The 17,412-nt window shown below is 37.4% G+C and overlaps 3 protein-coding genes across 5 annotated transcripts; 1 reads left to right on the top strand and 2 right to left on the bottom strand.

Moving 5' to 3' along the window:
* The first annotated feature begins 658 nt into the window (after positions 1 to 658).
* LOC111799258 lies at positions 659 to 4,014 on the top strand. Its single transcript, XM_023682731.1, has 3 exons — positions 659 to 835; positions 1,856 to 2,087; positions 3,482 to 4,014. Exons 1-3 carry the CDS (start codon positions 726 to 728, stop codon positions 3,779 to 3,781), a joined length of 642 nt encoding a protein of 213 aa, XP_023538499.1. The 5' UTR covers positions 659 to 725; the 3' UTR covers positions 3,782 to 4,014.
* A 3,197-nt stretch (positions 4,015 to 7,211) lies between these two features.
* On the bottom strand, positions 7,212 to 8,369 carry LOC111799008 (uncharacterized RNA-binding protein C17H9.04c-like). The gene is made up of 4 exons (XM_023682383.1): positions 8,277 to 8,369; positions 7,821 to 8,192; positions 7,545 to 7,640; positions 7,212 to 7,423 (listed from the first exon to the last, which is right to left on the bottom strand). Exons 2-3 carry the CDS (start codon positions 8,189 to 8,191, stop codon positions 7,547 to 7,549), a joined length of 465 nt encoding a protein of 154 aa, XP_023538151.1. The 5' UTR covers position 8,192; positions 8,277 to 8,369; the 3' UTR covers positions 7,212 to 7,423; positions 7,545 to 7,546.
* A 3,268-nt stretch (positions 8,370 to 11,637) lies between these two features.
* On the bottom strand, positions 11,638 to 16,838 carry LOC111798088 (acyl-protein thioesterase 2-like). 3 transcript variants are annotated; one of them, XM_023681050.1, is made up of 10 exons: positions 16,723 to 16,838; positions 16,352 to 16,445; positions 16,139 to 16,253; positions 14,894 to 14,930; positions 14,685 to 14,754; positions 14,437 to 14,541; positions 12,355 to 12,505; positions 12,197 to 12,279; positions 12,029 to 12,122; positions 11,638 to 11,954 (listed from the first exon to the last, which is right to left on the bottom strand). In XM_023681050.1, exons 2-10 carry the CDS (start codon positions 16,374 to 16,376, stop codon positions 11,858 to 11,860), a joined length of 777 nt encoding a protein of 258 aa, XP_023536818.1. In that variant the 5' UTR covers positions 16,377 to 16,445; positions 16,723 to 16,838; the 3' UTR covers positions 11,638 to 11,857. The 3 variants fall into 3 exon arrangements, with proteins under 3 accessions (XP_023536818.1, XP_023536816.1, XP_023536819.1); XM_023681048.1 differs by having other exon boundaries at positions 16,346 to 16,445; positions 16,723 to 16,837; XM_023681051.1 differs by lacking the exon at positions 16,352 to 16,445.
* Positions 16,839 to 17,412: the final 574 nt, after the last annotated feature.

Here is a 17,412-nt window from a genome sequence, read left to right as displayed (position 1 = left end):
GGCCATGAGAAGTTGAGGAAATCAAAGGTGTTATTGAAGGAAGCGTTTAGGTTTGTAGGCCGTTGGATGGGATCTGGGATCAGACGGCCAGGATTGGAAGATGGGGTGGACATCATAGTTGGGACCACTACTCCCCGACTCCAATCTGCTGGCATTGGCAGAAGGATCCCGTACTCTTTAAAGTTAATTATTTTCGTGTTTAATTTTCGAAATGGAAAATTAATTATGCTATTTTAATGAAAAAAAATTAAATAAATCAATTTAGTTTATATGAATAGTCGATTTTAACCTTCACTAAATTAATGTTTTGTATTTAAATTCTTAAAGGTTTTTGTTGGCTGTCGGAAAAGTAAAAATGACAGAAACATTTTAGTATTTAATTGAAAAATCTTTTAATAATAATTTTAATTATTTTTATTTATAATTTAATATTATCTATTTTATGCAAAATAAATAAATAAATAAAATGAATCAAGGCTATTCACGTAACTTCTTACCAAGTTTTCGTTTTGGGCTTGGGCTTGGTTGAAAGGCTGCTGAAGGTTTGGGCTTGGGCCCATTAGCAAGAAGATGGGCCCGATCCACACAGAGGCCCAGCCCATTCAACATTCTCTCAGCTGTTTCCCATTCGACCCTTCGAAACTTGGATCCTGCAAACCGCAATTACCAGTTCCTCTTTCTTCCATCTCCCTCATCTGACCTTTTGTTTTCTCGTGGTGTCAACAATGGCAACATCCACGCCATCGTCGTCATCTAAAAGTTGGATCAGAAATCTTTCATCAATTGCTTCTCGCATCTATTTCTTCCTCATCATTCTCCAGATCCCGCTCTTCAGGTGTGTTTTCAGTTTCTTTACCTTTTTTTGCACTTCGACAGTTCATATGATTTAGTTACTCGGATGGTAGAACTGTTTAGCACTGATCCTCTTTAGTTAGTTTACTCTCTGCGGTTAGCGTTAAAATTTTGAGGATTATGTGAGAGTCGTGGCTTGTAACTGTCACTCTGCTGTTTTCTCTTTGTTGATCTTTTTGTTTCCGTTGTATTTCTGTCCTATTTGATCAGACTTTTCCTGTGTTTGAATATCTGATTCTCAGAAACAAACGATCTGTGAAGATTGAATTTCCATAGCTTAACAGTTGACTGTCATTTGACGTGATGTTAGAGCAGGAGATTAGGGTTTAAATCACTTCCTGTCCATGTGAGTAATTTATGTGTTGTTTTTTTTTGTGAATTAAAATTAATGTTCGAGGACATACCGGAGGGGAGTGCTGGAGAATGGGATGAAAAGGTTGAATTGATTGAATTTTTGCCATTTCTTCTTTAATTGAATCTTCATGTATGCATTTTATTTGCTTGGTTTCATGATTGTATCTTCGTTTAATGATTTGCACATTGCAAGTGATTCCTCTGCGTGGGAATTAATGGAATGGCTGTTGAAAGAATGGACCTCAATAGAATCAATATGTAGTATTTGGCTTCTGTTTGAAAATTTTCCATTATCCTTATATCAATGACTGTTGATTTTTTTAAACTTTCATCACCATGTCCTCTGGATATGGTAAGGGAAACTGCCTAATATGTTTGTTTGCTGATATGCTTACGTAATCTAGAAATAAACCTTGTGACAAAAAAGAAAATGAATGGCTGGATGTTCTTGCTTTATTTTACTCTTTGCTTCATCGGTTATTAGCTGTATATTCCGTCCAACATTCTATACAACAACTTTCCAGTTTTTGGAGTTATGACTCTTGGCTTGACAATACGATATTTCTTTTCTGCAAATCTCGAAAATCCATGTAGCCTTTGGTGTACGATGTATATGAGCATTACATAATTAAAATCCATGTCCTCTCAGGGTCCCATGCAGATCTGGCATGTGTACAACCCCTTTGCACGTGACTTCATCCCAGTTGATTGCAAGTGAAGTCTTTCCTGCACCCGTAGTTAAGGCACTTCTCTATCCTGGAGCAATTGTGAATGGCCTTATCATGAATTTGACGGTGCCCAGCTGGAGTAGCTTGTTAGACGTCTATAACTTGACCAATATCAAGGAAGCCTCTGCTATGACTGATCTTCAACGCTTAGAGGTTCCTTTGCTTAACCTCCTTGTTTATTTTTCATTTCAATTTGGATTCAAGCCCTTATTTTTTGTCCGAGAAATGACTGGTTATTTTTAATTTTCTCAACATGGTTAGCTAACAAATACACTTCTTGGGGACCTGGAGTTTCCTTTTTGGGAATCATATGGGAATCTGATAGAACTCCTTTATTCATTCACATAGAGAAGCACATAGCTAAGGTTGAATTCAAGAGCTCCTTACCCCTCCTAAACACCAAGAGTTTACCCAAAAAGTGCCCATTTGTTGTGCATATTCTAGATGCTCTCTGATTGCATACCCTTTCTGTCAATCCCTAAGTAGTTACTTTTGGTCCCACTACATGCATACATGCTAAACGCTAAGCCGATCCCTTACTCTCCTATGATTACTTACTATAGTATCGGAAGCCTCCCGCAGCCCAAATAACAGACGAAGTAGGAATTGTGTATTTGCATTGCAAAGGCAGAGAAACATACCATCGTTGCATCCATTGTAGATGCAGGTTCCCGTCAAATTAGAACCTCCATGACTTTTGGGTCTGCTTGTGAAGTTCCCAATGCCTCAGTTTTTCCAACATTGCTGCTCTTAAGAAGAGAGACTTGCTGAAAACTCTGGAGAAGTTTTTCCAACATCCTTTCATAATTGGGAGACATGAAAACTGGGTGAACAACGACCATGCTTGCAAAAAACAGATGATAAGCTACTGAGCGAATATTCTCATTAACCTAAACGGGACCAATGAATCTAGGAGCCAACTTAGGATTTGGATGCGTAGCCAATGATTCTTGCAGATTTGGTTTTAACTTAAGATGCATTGGTAGTTGACTGCAAATTGGACTTCTAGTAGCTTTCCAAGTTGTTGTCATACATTGCTGCTCTTACTGCAATTTCTCCTTCAAGACCTCGGACATGACATGTTTGTTTATCCACACAACCAGGTGCATTGCTAAGGGATAACTTGAGAATTCCTTATCCCTCCTAAACTCCTATTGGGACTTCACACAAAAAGTGCCATAGAGTCTAACCCCCTACATTCACATTCCTTATCCTTCGGTATCCAGGGGTCGCGGACCGACCATAGAACCCTGTTCAATAAGTGGAATCCTTCCTAAACTCCTATTGAGAATTTCTTTGCATCATACGTACATGTATGTAGAATATTTATTGCGTTTCTGGTTAAGAAAATGTTTAGGCCAATGAACCAATCATTTCACAGATGAATAAAAGTATTCCACCTTTGCCCTTAAAAGAAAAAATAAACAGAACCCCTTTCAAACCCTTCTTCTGTTACTTTTCTTCAGAGAGGGCTCGGTAATACATTGAATCAACTGGTAAATTAATAACTAGTTACTCAGACAGATGACTTGTCCTTCTCTACCCAGGTTCTTGCCGGAAGCTATTTTTCAGTGGCTGGAGCCTTTGTGGGTCTTTTGAAGCCCGGAAGGATGAGCATGTTTGGAAGTCTCTTGGTAATTTGGGGTCTTGTTAAGGAAGGAATCCTCGGAAAACCTGTGAACACAGATCCTGCCAAAGCTGTTTATGTTTATCCCACAATGATTATTGCCATGATCTGTGCTTTCTCTTCGGTCAAGTATGATCTGAAGAAGGTAGCAGCTAGAAGTGCCCCTGCTCGACCAATTGCAAAGCCTCTTCAAAGCTCATCAAAATCTAAGCTTAAGTGAGTCGAAATGAAATTTCCTTCTACTGGTTTTATGTTTGATTCTTACTCCTGACCAATCCAAAGATTTTTTAGGCATGTAATTCCCGTTTTCTGGATCTATTAGTTGTGTCGTGATATGCATACACTTTTCTTCCTAGATATTCTTTCCAGCACTTCCTGACTTTCCCAATTTGAATAGGTAGATCTGCATCCATTTGGTTCAATTGTATGAATCAGAAAGAGAACTTTAGTCAAGTTCATCAATTATTGGGTTGGAAAAGACGAACCATTGACGAGATTGAATGGTAAAAAATAATTTTTAAAAAAATCCAATTTGGACAATAATTTAATTAGTTAATAGTTACCATATTACGTTAGATTTATCATACAGGTTTCAGAACTACCCTTCAACTTTCCGAATACTTTTTCGAGTTTGTGATAGCCATTTATTAATTTTCCTTATAGTCTACATATGAATGTTCTTTATTATCTACTTTTTCACATAGTTTAGTTAGCTAAGATTTAACTATTTTCTTAAGAAAGACAAACTCGAACTTTCATCGACTAAGAATGGTCGTAGATTTGCACTGGATATTCCAAAGAAATGCATAAATTTTACATGGTCTATAATGCATCAGGGTGATAGAGTTTAGAGAAGAAAGCTCGAGTCATTATATCTCCCCTAGTTGGAGTGTGCTTTGTCATAACATCTCTTTGTGCATAATACTACTAGCTTGCTATGGAATTGGATCTCTCTTTGTTGTTCTTAGTTATGGTTTAGGGTATAGTTGCTGTTATAAATTTAATTGTGATATATATAGGAAGGTATTTACCTATCGATTTCCAATACTACTAAAAAATATTTTCTTTTCATCATTATCAAAATGAATTAAAAAAAAAAAAATGTATGGTCCACCATTATTTATAAAAAGGATGAAAAATATTGCTTTTAAAAGATAAAAATTTAATGGCTTAGGTGTTTCTTAAATTATGTGAATAAAATTAATATTTAAATTTTTCTCGGATTTGATAGAATAAGTGGATATTATTAATATTTTTTCTTGGATAAAAAGAAAAAAACCAAAAAAAAAAAAAAAAAGAGAGAGATGAGCAGCCAAAGTCACTTTTTTGTGTGCCTTAGAAAAATTAAAGGAATCTGAGCCATGCATGCATTAATAATTAGAGCTCTAGAAAGATACATTTTTCATAATGTGATTTAGTGTACTATCGATAAAGAAAAGAAGAGGAGTTGGGAGAAGCAAAATACTTTAGTAAAAAAGAGCTTTATAAATGCTCCTATATTCATATGGCTAAAAAGAAAGGGAATGGGAATGGGAATGGCAAGAAAACTTTATAATGTTTGACCCATTTTCATTTTCAATATTAATTTTCTTTCTCGACCATTACAGTTATCTCTAACAATTAATATGATGACAAGATCTCGAGATCATTAAAAATGCAAGCGGAAAAGAATTCTAACATAAGGTGAAGAGACAGAGTGTCATGTTGCGATGTTAGATGTTCGGCTTATTTCTTCGTTCTATAATGCCATATTGCTAGAATGATGTTTAGATGTGATCGACTTTCGTTGTCTTAACTCTTTGGTTAACTATGTTTTTTTGTCCAAATTAAATGAATTTCTCGATCTATGACAATCGTGCAAGAATTCCAAAACTTACCATATTTAAGCTATAAAAATAACTTAGAAAGCGTTGCATTTAAGTGAAACGAAATACAAAATCAGTTCACGTTTAGATAAGACCGAACATCGAACTATCTAATCATTCATAAAAATGTTTAATATATTGATAGCAATATCCATTCGATCTCTGATTTTGATAGTGTATTTTCGGCCCTACTTGGCATCATTTAAGCACATGATTAAAGAGTTTCTCTACTTCGTTCTTTGACAAGTTCTTCTTTACAATGTCTTGTCTTTAGATTGAACAGATAAGATTTTTCCCACAAACATTTCTTTATATTTTTATTTTATAAAAGTAAACCCTCGAAAAGATTTTTTTTATTTTTATAAACCCTAATCTTACGGCCATATTTCATACCAGCTACCCGTCCAATAATTCGACATTTTTCAAAATCCTAAACTACCCTCGATCGAAACAACTAAAGTCAGTGCACACGTTTGATTTCATTTCTCTCGAAAGGTTATAAATGGAAAAATAACTATAAGAAAAAAAAACTCTGAGAAATTAGAACTAATTGGGTTGCATGATTGAAAGGCGAGGGTACGTACTAAAAATAATAATTAAAGGCGAGCTAAGGCATATGCATGAAGTAACATAAAGCTCAGTGTTAAAGTGATTCTTTGGTAAAAGCTATGTAATGGAGGGTAGTAGGCAGACACTAATGAATGTTTATTCTTACCACTTTTTGACCAATTCATGATCTCTCCAAAAGGTCAATGAAGGGAGCAACCAATACTTTCAAAGCTTATGGAATCCTATGTCCAATTTCTAGAACCATAAACAAAATCTATCGGATTGGACTGGGTTGGGTCGAATCGGTTTAGGTCAGATTAAATTCTATCCTCTTTTGTTTTAAAAACTTTAAGTGGGCCTCATTTATTAATTCAAATTTACAAATCGTCGTCAACCTCACGATTTTAAAACGTGTTTGTCAGAGAGAGGTTTCCATACCAAGTAATGTTTCGTTCCCTTCTCCAACCGACGTGGGATTTCACGATCCATCTCCTTGTAAGTAATGCGTCTGCGAGAGAGAGGTTTCTACACCCTTACAAGGATCTCATCTCCTACCACCTGATATCTAGCTCTAATACCATTTGTAATAGCTAAAGCCCACCGTTAGCAAATATTGTCCGTTTTGGCCCGTTATAAATGGTATAAGAGTCAGACATCAAACGGTATGTCAGCGAGAACGTTGGTCCCTAAAGGGGGTGGATTGTGAAATCTCTCGTCGGTTAAAGAGGGGAATAAATCATTTCTTATAAATGTGTGGAAACCTCTCCCTAACAAACGTGTTTTAAAATTCATATTAGCTTAACAATTAGCTTCATAATTTTTTTTTCATCCAAAATTCATATTCGAATTTGAAAATTACATTCGACACTCGATAATCCCGACATTCATCTAACAGTCACGTTACCTATTTGTCTTGAATTGTTTCTAAAAATTGTCCATCCCCACATACCAACCCGAGTCTTTTTACGATATTTTGTCTTCACTTACGTCATTTAAAAAATTTCAGCAAATCTGCTAACCGTTCCAAATCAAGCCCTCTTAATTTTAGAGTTACTATATTTTTGTCTTCAGGGTTCCGAGCAAATTCTAATGATTCAGTGCCACCTCTTGTTAGACGAAAAACATTTTTCGAGAACGGAATCAAACGGTAAAGTGATTTATTATTATCCGCTTTTTTATTAAAGTACGTAAATTATTATTTTGAGGCAAGCATATAACATAAAGTGAAGCTACCAATTAATAAAATATAAAAGATGGGTAGTAATATAAATTATAAAATTGGATACAAAGGGAAGGGGCTCATTAAACTCTTTCTGCATGCATGCAGAAATTAAGCTACTTTTGAAATTAAAAAATAAAAAAAAAAAATACAAAACGACGACGTTCAGGTACCATGAGAAACGCTTCTCTTCTTTCTAGCTAGAGTTTATTCCTTCCATTTCCACCACCTGACAAAAAAAAATGCAAAATATTTCCAAAATAATAATAATAATTAATTAATTAAATCCCATTTATTAGTAATTTTAATATTAAAAAATAACGAATATGGTAATTAAATTAATTAATTACCTCTACGAGTATGGTGACTTGCTGTTGGAATCCCTCGGCGCATTGCATCTGAAGCATTCCCTTCGACTCGCAAAGTTATGCTCGTTGCAATCTGATCTGTGGTTTAGGGATTTTGGAATAATTTAATTATTAAAAAAAAAAGAAATAAATTGATAATAATAATCAAATTTAATTATTTTTCAAAGATGAAAGAATTAAAATAGAGAATTTTAAAGACTAAAATGGAAATTGGAAAGAAAAAAATTGAAAATTTTATGGAAATATTGGGAATCCTACCTGGCACAGATCCAATCACCAGATTTCCATCCAGGGCGGTTGGAGGCACCGCCGAAGTTAAAGCCTCTGATACGGGACAAATCGCCGTCGTAGGCGGCGGCGGAAGCTTCATCCTTGGAGGCGCCGCACTTGAAGCAGATAGAGCGGCTAGCGAAGTTATGAGCGCCGCAGTTAGCGACAGCGCAGTACCAATCGCCAGGGCGGACGTCGGGGCCGGTGGTGAACCCAAACGAGGAAGAACCACCTCTTCCGCCGCCGTAGGCAGCGCCGCCGAAGTCAGCCCTAGGGTCGCCACAGCGGTGGCAGGAGTCCCTCCGTTGGAAGTTGAGATGGTTGCATGACCTGCAATTCCAATCTCCAGGGCGGCTCATCCTGTAATTGTGATTATTTTGAAATATTTAGTCCCAATTAAAAATGGTTATTTTTTGGTTTGTTTTGAAGTAACCGAAAGCTTACCTTGTGCGTGAAGTAGAAGGGTGATGTGGTGGTGGTTTTAATGGCCTGAACGTTCACGTTTCTCTGGTGGTAGAGCCCCTGGTGGTGCCTTTTATACCGCTNTTTTTTTTTTTTTTTTTTTTTTTTTTTTTTTTTTTGGGTTGAAAAAAATACCTTTTGGTCCATGTGATGTCGAGACATTGTTCTGTGTAAGAACAAATCACCCTTTATAACCGTGTGGAAACCTTCCCTTACTAGACGTGTTCTAAAGCCTTGAGAGAAAGCCCAAAGAGAACACTGCTACCTGTGGATCTGGGTTGTTACAGTCCATTTGGATTACTCAAAAATAAGAATATTTATATGATCCAATAATTCGATCTGAGAATGTTTGCTTAATCCACCACACATCCTAAATAGAGGTAGAGCCGGCTTGGTGTGTGAAAGTTCTATATTTACAACCATAGAAATAGTAATAAATGGAAATTTATCTATGGTAAGAAAGCCAATATATAGATAGATATTTACCTATACTAAAATATTGATATATGTGATTGGCTGTAATTTAGTACTGAATATCCTTAGTCAACCAATACTATCAAACTCAGACCATAAATGTAGCGTTGGGTTGAATTTTTGAAAAGCTAAAAATTCGGGTCAGTTTGAAAGTTGGCATTGTTTTGGTCGGGTGGAAGAGTCGGTTTGCAACCTTTCTCTAATCGATGTGGGATCTCACAATCCACCCTTCTTTAGGGCCCAACGTCCTCGGTGGCACACCGTTTGGTGGGTATCTGTTTTTTATACCATTTGTAACAACTCAAGCTCACCTCTAGCAGATATTGTCATGTTTGGGCTTTCAGACTTGCTCTCAAGGTTTTTAAAACGAGTATTCTAGTGAGAGGCTTCCACATTCTTATAAAGTATGTTTCATTCTCCTCCCCAATTAATGTGGGATCTAACACAACCCAATCCTATACTAACCCACGTTGATATGAACCTCATGAGACCAAATCCACATCCTACGGTGATGTGGCAACATATGATCAATGTAACCTACGAGTTCAAATATCATCGTCCCACGTCCCATGTCTCACATGTTTTTTATAAAAAAAATTTAAAGATCATCCAACATATAATTTAAACACGTTCCTATGCTTAAGTCACAAAAAGATATGCATATTGTTAATAAAGGTATTAACTTTCGATTATTTTAAGCATTTCGTAATCAACATATTTTTATTCAAAATCACTGTTATTCAACTATAGTATTGATTCATTCATGTATCTCTCTTTTACTCGAACATCCTACTCAATCAAATGTCAGAAATTCGAACCCAATATTATTTTACGAAGACTCCGAACAACAATTAATTCAATCATTTAATCTAATGGGTGACTTTAAATTGAATTATATGAATGTTTTAACGCTATAATTCATCTTGTTTTGGGTGTTGTTCTTGGGGAAGGGTAAAGGACTAAGGAGGAAGGCTGAAGCAAAGTGTAAAAAAGCAAAAATAAAGGCATTAGGGAGAAGAGTACTGATTCGATTCTCTTCTTGGGAGAAGCGCTTCCATGCATAATCACCACACCCTTTTAATTATTATTTTTTAATTTAATTTTAAAATAAAAATAAAAAATGCAATAACAAATTCAAATACTTATAAAACATTTAATAAAAATTATGATATATTAATTTAAAACAAATGGAAGTTCACGATGAATTGAAGGTGCGGTTAAAAGTAAAAATAGAATGGTAAAAGAGTTTAAAGGGTAAATAGGGGGTTGGGGTGTGTGCACGTGAGAGGGGAATGGGAGTAAAACGTCAAGACAATGATAAAAGTTACGTGTTTTCTTTTACTTTTTAGTCCTCCAAAATCTTTTACATTATGCCCTCAAAGTCCCCAACTATTTATTCATTCCCCCCTATAAAGACTTCCTAATAATTAATATCCAGCTTTTAATATTTAATTTTTAAAAAAAAATTGTATTTTAAAATTCACTCAATATGTTATTTATTTGCAGCCTTATTATTTTAGAGAACAAAAAAATGATGAGAAATTAAAGAAAAGATTGTGCAGCTTTAATTGGGCCGTGGAATGTTTTTCCATTGGGCCACGAATTTTCAGTTTAGTTGATTGATGATGGCTGTTGGTCTCGGCCCATTTAATTTTAAGCCTCACCAGCCCAAAAGGCTACATTCGGCCCATTGGGCCACGAAAATTTCAGTTTAGTTGATTGATAATGGCTGTTGGTCTCGGCCCATTTTATTTTAAGCGCCACCAGCCCAAAAGGCTACATTCGGCCCATTGGGCCACGAAATTTTCAGCTTAGTTGATTGATGATGGCTGTTGGTCTTGGCCCATTTAATTTTAAAACCTCACCAGCCCAAAAGGCTATATTCGGCCCATGTATGTTTCAGCCCATCGGGCCACGGAATTTTCAGCTTAGTTGATTGATGATGGTTGTTGGTCTTGGCCCATTTAATTTTAAGCATCACCAGCCCAAAAGGCTACATTCGGCCCATGTATGTTTCAGCCCATTGGGCCACGGAATTTTCAGTTTAGTTGATTGATGATGGCTGTTGGTCTCGGCCCATTTTATTTTAAGCCTCACCAGCCCAAAAGGCTACATTCGGCCCATATATGTTTCAGCCCATTGGGCCACGAAATTTTCAGTTTAGTTGATTGATGATAGCTATTTGTCTCGGCCCATTTTATTTTAAGCCTCACCAGCCCAAAAGGCTACATTCGGCCCATATGTTTCAGCCCATTGGGCCACCAAATTTTCAGCTTAGTTGATTGATAATGGCTGTTGGTCTCGGCCCATTTTATTTTAAGGCCCATATATGTTTCAGCCCATTGGGCCACGAAATTTCAGTTTAGTTGATTGATAATGGCTGTTGGTCTTGGCCCATTTAATTTTAAGCCTCACCAGCCCAAAAGGCTACATTCGGCCCATGTATGTTTCAGCACCATTCTAAGCTGACGTAATAATCTCCAATATAATAATAATAAAAGAAAATTAGTGAATTAACCTACAAAACTAACTTATTATATATATATATAATAATGTAAAACACTATATTATAATATTAAAATTTAAATTTATAAAAATTATGTTCCAAACATTCAAATATTATTAGATTTATTAGGATCTTTTACCTCTTTTTTCGCGTATATTTTTTGCTCCAATTCTACAAAATAAATTATAAATTACGTAGAGATAAAAATTAAAATAGAAAGCCGGGAAAAGATTTCCCAAAAGTTTTTTATATTTTAATTCTTTAAATTAAATTTATATTTTATTTTAGATGATAAAATAAAAAGAAATATAATATATATGTATATATATATATAAAAAATTAAAAAAGCAAGATCAGGAGTTATAAGTAGAAAAGGGTTTATATTTAGATTACAACAACATTGAAAAATTTCTCAGATTCGTATACCCCCAAACTTAGCCTAAAAAACAAGCTCTTATCAGATTTGCTAAACACCAAAAACCACAAAGCCAAATGCCTTATTCTTTACTAATCAACCAACCAAAACCAAAGAACTACAGACCTCAAATGGTCTTCGTCGTCGCCATACTTTTCTCCGACGACTTCAACGGTCGACCAATCGTAAGCCATCGAGCTCCAGAATTACTGTCAGCCAATTACAAACAACATCCATCTCCTCAGGAATGGTGTAATGGCCCAGCCTGCATTGCAACATCCCATTTTTAATATCAGAGATATAAAGCGAGAAGCGTAGGAAGTCGAGATAAGAACACACCCGTTGTAGGTTTTAAACGTTAGATTACGAAATCCAGCTGAACTTAAAGTTTGGGCAGATGTCTCCCCGTGTTTGTAAGCAACGACATCGTCACCTGTAACGAACCGCCTGTAATATGAGGTTGATTCTCATGTAGCTTAGCTTGAACAAATTTATGTTATAAGTTACCTGAACCGTGACAGAGTAACATGGGCAGAGACGCCGCACGCCTTGCAGCTTCGTGCGACATAGTGATCCGGTTCCTCAATGATCTGCAACAAAAAATGGCTGCTAAAAAATGTGTTCTTGACAACAAAGATCTATATAGGCTTTCAAAGATATCAAACCTTGAACAGGGAAGCCAGCCGCTGAGGCCAACAACTGCACTAAGGTTGATGGGGTATAGGTTTCCATTTCCATATTGGCCAAGAACACGGCACGACGCGGAGTAAATAGCGGCTGCAGCCCCCATACTGAAGCCTCCGATACCTAGTTTAACTGTTGAATGATACCAGAGTTACTTAAACGGGAGAAGAATGAAAAACACCAAGCCTAAGCTCACTTCTAACAGATATTGTCAGCTTTAGCCTGTTACGTATCACCGTTAGCCTCACAGTTTTTAAAACGCATCTGGTAGGGAGAGGATTCTACACCCTAATGAGAAATGTTTCGTTCCCCTCTTCAACCAATGTGGGATCTCACAATCCACCCTCCTTAAGGGACCAACGTCCTCACTGGCATACTATCCAGTGTCTAGTGTCTGGCTTTAATAGCCCACGCCTACCGCTAGCATATATTGACTGCTTTAGCCTGTTACGTATAGCCGTCAGCCTCATAGTTATTAAAACGTGTTTGGTAGGGAGAAATTTCTACACCCTTGTAAGTAATGCTTCGTTCCCCTCTTCAACCAATGTGGGATCTCACAATCCACCCTCCTTAAGGGACCAACGTCCTCACTGGCATACTATCCAGTGTCTAGTGTCTGGCTTTAATAGCCCACGCCTACCGCTAGCATATATTGACTGCTTTAGCCTGTTACGTATAGCCGTCAGCCTCATAGTTATTAAAACGTGTTTGGTAGGGAGAAATTTCTACACCCTTGTAAGTAATGCTTCGTTCCCCTCTTCAACCAATGTGGGATCTCACAATCCACCCTCCTTAAGGGACCAACGTCCTCACTGGCATACTATCCAGTGTCTAGTGTCTGGCTTTAATAGCCCACGCCTACCGCTAGCATATATTGACTGCTTTAGCCTGTTACGTATAGCCGTCAGCCTCATAGTTATTAAAACGTGTTTGGTAGGGAGAAATTTCTACACCCTTGTAAGTAATGCTTCGTTCCCCTCTCCAACTAGCGTGGAATTTCACAATCCACTCTCCTTGGGGTCCAGCGTCCTTGCTGGCACACTGTTCAGTGTAATAGCCCAAGCCCACCGCTAAAAGATATTGCTTGCTTTAGCGCGTTACGTATCGCCATCAGCCTCACAATTATTAAAACAGGTTTGGTAGGGAGAGGTTTCTACCCCGTTATAAGTAATGCTTCATTCCCCTCTCCAACTAATGTGGAATCTCACAATCCACCCTCGGCCAGCGTCCTTGCTGGCACACTGTTCAGTATAATAGCCCAAGCCCACCGCTAATAGATATTGCCTGCTTTAGCGCGTTACGTATCGCCGTCAGCCTCACAGTTATTAAAACAGATTTGGTAGGGAGAGGTTTCTACACCCTTATAAGTAATGCTTCTTTCTCCTCTCCAACTAATGTGAAATCTCACAATTCACCCTCCTTAGGGGCACCAGCATCCTTGCTCGCACGCTATTCAGTGTCTGGCTTTGATACCATTTGTAATAGCCCAAGCCCACCGCTAGCAGATATTGTCCGTTTTAGCTCTTTACGTATCGTCATCAGCCTCACGATTTTTAAGACACATTTGGTAAGGAAAGGTTTCTACACCTTTATAAGCAATGTTTCATTCTCCTCTCCAACTAATCTGGGATCTCACAATCCACCCTCCTTGGGGGGCCAGCATCCTCGCTGGCATACTATCCCGTGTCTGGCTCTAGTACCATTTGTAATAGCTCAAACCCGCCACTAGCAGATATTGTCTGTTTTAGCTCGTTACATATCCCCATCAGCCTCAGGGTTTTTAAAACGCATTACCAGGGAGAGGTTTCCACACCCTTATAAGGAATGTTACGTTCTCCTCTCCAACCAATGTGAGATCTCACAATCCACCCCTATTGGGATCTCACGGAACTAATATCTTAATAGATGCACGAGTTAAGTGGCAACACTAACAGCACGTTCAATGAAAACGGTTCCGATATAACAAAGGGAAGATATTAATATTTATTAGCCCACAAAAATCTCTTAGGTAAGTAAGCACACAGTAGTTGGTAGCTCAAAAATGTTTTGAAGAAGAAACATACTATCAGCAGGTTCTGTAGACAAAAGATTAGCAACATGCGAAGCTGCAGCATCCAAGCCTTCTAAATCATCAGGAGACTCTTCTGAGATATCTCCCACATCGAACCCTGATACGACACAACGAACGTTTCAAAATGTTAAATCTATACAAGTCGAACTCGTGAGCCAAACATTCCCGAACCAGATTAAGCCAAACTCGGGCTTTTTTCAACTAGATCAATAATTAAAGGTCCCAAGATGAATATCTTACACGCAGTGCAAGGAAATCCACCGAATAACGCTACGGGACGAGTAGGAGCGGTAGGACAAATCCACTTAATCTGCAACAAAATTTGTATTTGATCTGTTAATTGATCATATTAAACAACACAACACCTGAAACTTCATGGAAACAAGGTTAGGTCACATGCTCGAACATTCTAAAAACTAGGATTTAGGTCGATGTAAACGTGGCCTTACGTTCGGTAGAGGAAGAGTTTCCAAGAGCTGAGACCAACTGAAAATGGAAACAATAAATTAGAGGTCTTCGTTACGTCGTAACTTCTACAATTCCCCACAAGATACATATACTCGAGCAACTAAAATTTCTAAAATTCAATAACGACAAAATTATCAAAACGACTCGTTAAGTTTGTCGATCATGATGAAATAATACACCAAAAACAGCCTCCAAACATTTGAAAATGGGACCACACTCTTGTTGGATACCCAATAATGAGAAAAAAAACCAGACATCCTTAAATGATGTAAATGTCTGATATCATTTAGATTTATAACAATAAGCATTATTTTATATTGATTTTGGTTTTACCTAAGTCTCAAGAACAGAAAACAAAACATTATGTGGTCCCCATTCATGAATTTGTCATATAGAGGCAAAAACCTTAATAAGAATCTTGAGTAAAGGAATATGGCATTTTGCAAACTTTCTATACAAGAAGATAGGACAAGACAGTGACATTCCCTCACTCAGCCACTTCTAAGTGTTTTACACTCAATGAGTACACATCTCGAGGGGAAGCATTTCCCTAGCAGACGTGTTTTAAGCATCTTGAGGGGAAGCTTGGAAGGGAAAGCCCAAAGAGGACAATATCTAGTAACAGTGGATTTGGGTTGTTACAAATGGTATCAGAGCCAGACACCGGGCGATGTGCCAACGAGGACGCTGGCCCCGAAGGGGTGGATTGTGAGATCTCACAACAGTTGGGGAGGAGAACGAAACATTTTTTATAAAAGTGTGGAAACCTCTCCGTAGCATACGCGTATTAAAAACCGAAGCCCGGAAGAGGATGTCCAAAGAGGACAATATCTACTAGCAATGGGTTTGGGCTGTTACAAATGGTATCAAAGACAGACACCGGACGATGTGCCAGATCCCACAACATTCTTTATAAGGGTATAGAAACCTCTAGTAGACGCATTTTAAAATCTTGAGGGGAAACTTAGAAGGGAAAGCCCAAAGAGGACCATATCTAGTAACAGTAGATGTGTCACGCTGGGCCCAAGATTGTGATATCCCACAACAGTTGGGGACGAGAACTAAACATTCTTTACAAGAGTGTAGAAACCTCTCACCAGTAAACGCGTTTTAAAGCTTTAAAGGAAAACCAGAAGAGGACAATATCTGTCTAACCCCACTTGAGCGGTTTCATTAAGCCAACTAGAAACTAGCAAAATAGCTCAAAGAAGAGAAGCCATTAGTACCTTGAGCCCTTGTCACCAAGGCCATGGAGCCAAACAATGGTTGCCTGATGCTTCCCTTTAGGCCTAACCACATGGGTCCGCCCAAATTCAAGGGCCATCCTACCAGTTCTACTACCTGACCATAATGGAACAAAAAGTTAAGCAAAACCCAGTAACCCATATGCATAAACAAAAGATCATAACCAGTTGAAAACAAAATGAACAAACCAGAACCCATATTAGAGCTGTTATAGCTCATTGTTTCGCCCAAAAAAATGTTGGAACCTTATCAACAGAGGATACGAGTTGGAGGAGTTTGAATTAGTTCCTGCAATGAAAGGTTTTAGAACCTAAATTTGAACAAAAACCCATGAATTTTACATTAGCTACTACCCATAAACAGCCCCAAATGTCCCTAAAACACTAAAAAAGGTTAGAAATCTTAATGGGCAAAGAAGAAACAAGGCTATAATGGCATAAAACGAAGAACAAGAACAAGAGGGATTGCAGAGAACAAGCAAGGCGAGGAATATAAGCATAAATAAGAACAAGTAATGAAAAATTTGAAGCAAAAGGAATGAAAAGACAGCGATGAAATTACAGACCAAAAAGACGAATGTTCAGCGAAGCATTGATGACGGCGAGAATTGGAAGAGCTGTTCGAATTTGTTTAAAGGGTTTTTAAGTGTTTTTATTTTTTTAACAAACAAAAAGCATTTGGGCTTTTCACAGTTTTTCACTCTCTTTTGTAAAAGCGCTTTAACTTTTTTTCTTTTTCTTTTTTCTTTTTCTTTTTCTGTTCTTATGTTCATATTTATTACTTGAAACGCCGAATGAAGCGAAGTGGCTCGGATAGTCCAGAAACAACGGCTATTATAGTTGATGTGAAATTACTTATTTGCCCTTTTTGTTTTCACTGTACTATCTAACTTTCTTGGTTTTTTTAGTGAAGGGCGTGCGTGAAATCCGTCATTTTCTTGATTTTTACATGTTTTTTTTAGGTACAAGAGAATAAAAATTAACTTTCTACTAAGCATATCAATTAGTAGAAGAAGAAAAGCAACTTACGAGCATTCCCGAGAAAATTTAGAAGAGTCCAACGTTAAAATCGGGCGCCTTTAATGTCTGAGTTGTTGTCTATTAAAGTATCTTCGACAATGGACTGAACACAATTCTATTGAAACGGGTGTTGGAGAGAGCGAGAATCTAGTTGCACTTGAATCCTATCCTACCACGAGAATAAGAAGAATGTAACAACTCAAGCCCACTGCTAGCAGATATTGTCATTTTTTGGA

This window comes from Cucurbita pepo, chromosome LG07 (assembly GCF_002806865.2).
Source record: "Cucurbita pepo subsp. pepo cultivar mu-cu-16 chromosome LG07, ASM280686v2, whole genome shotgun sequence".
Lineage (NCBI taxonomy): Eukaryota > Viridiplantae > Streptophyta > Magnoliopsida > Cucurbitales > Cucurbitaceae > Cucurbita > Cucurbita pepo.
Note: the sequence above shows the minus strand (reverse complement) of the source record. Positions and strands in the feature narration are given on the sequence as shown.

What these genes read in the sequence shown, in the direction of transcription:
- LOC111799258 (XM_023682731.1), top strand. Translation starts at nt 726, where the DNA reads ATGGCAACATCCACGCCATCGTCGTCATCTAAAAGTTGGATCAGAAAT. An exon ending in CTCCAGATCCCGCTCTTCAG is followed by an intron (nt 836 to 1,855) that starts GTGTGTTTTCAG and finishes ATGTCCTCTCAG; the next exon opens with GGTCCCATGCAGATCTGGCA. An exon ending in CTGATCTTCAACGCTTAGAG is followed by an intron (nt 2,088 to 3,481) that starts GTTCCTTTGCTT and finishes TTCTCTACCCAG; the next exon opens with GTTCTTGCCGGAAGCTATTT.
- LOC111799008 (XM_023682383.1), bottom strand. Translation starts at nt 8,191, where the DNA reads ATGAGCCGCCCTGGAGATTGGAATTGCAGGTCATGCAACCATCTCAAC. An exon ending in GGTGATTGGATCTGTGCCAG is followed by an intron (nt 7,641 to 7,820) that starts GTAGGATTCCCA and finishes CCTAAACCACAG; the next exon opens with ATCAGATTGCAACGAGCATA.
- LOC111798088 (XM_023681048.1), bottom strand. Translation starts at nt 16,376, where the DNA reads ATGAGCTATAACAGCTCTAATATGGGTTCTG. An exon ending in CTTGGTGACAAGGGCTCAAG is followed by an intron (nt 14,931 to 16,138) that starts GTACTAATGGCT and finishes TTCCATTTTCAG; the next exon opens with TTGGTCTCAGCTCTTGGAAA. An exon ending in ACGTTTAAAACCTACAACGG is followed by an intron (nt 11,955 to 12,028) that starts GTGTGTTCTTAT and finishes GTTGCAATGCAG; the next exon opens with GCTGGGCCATTACACCATTC.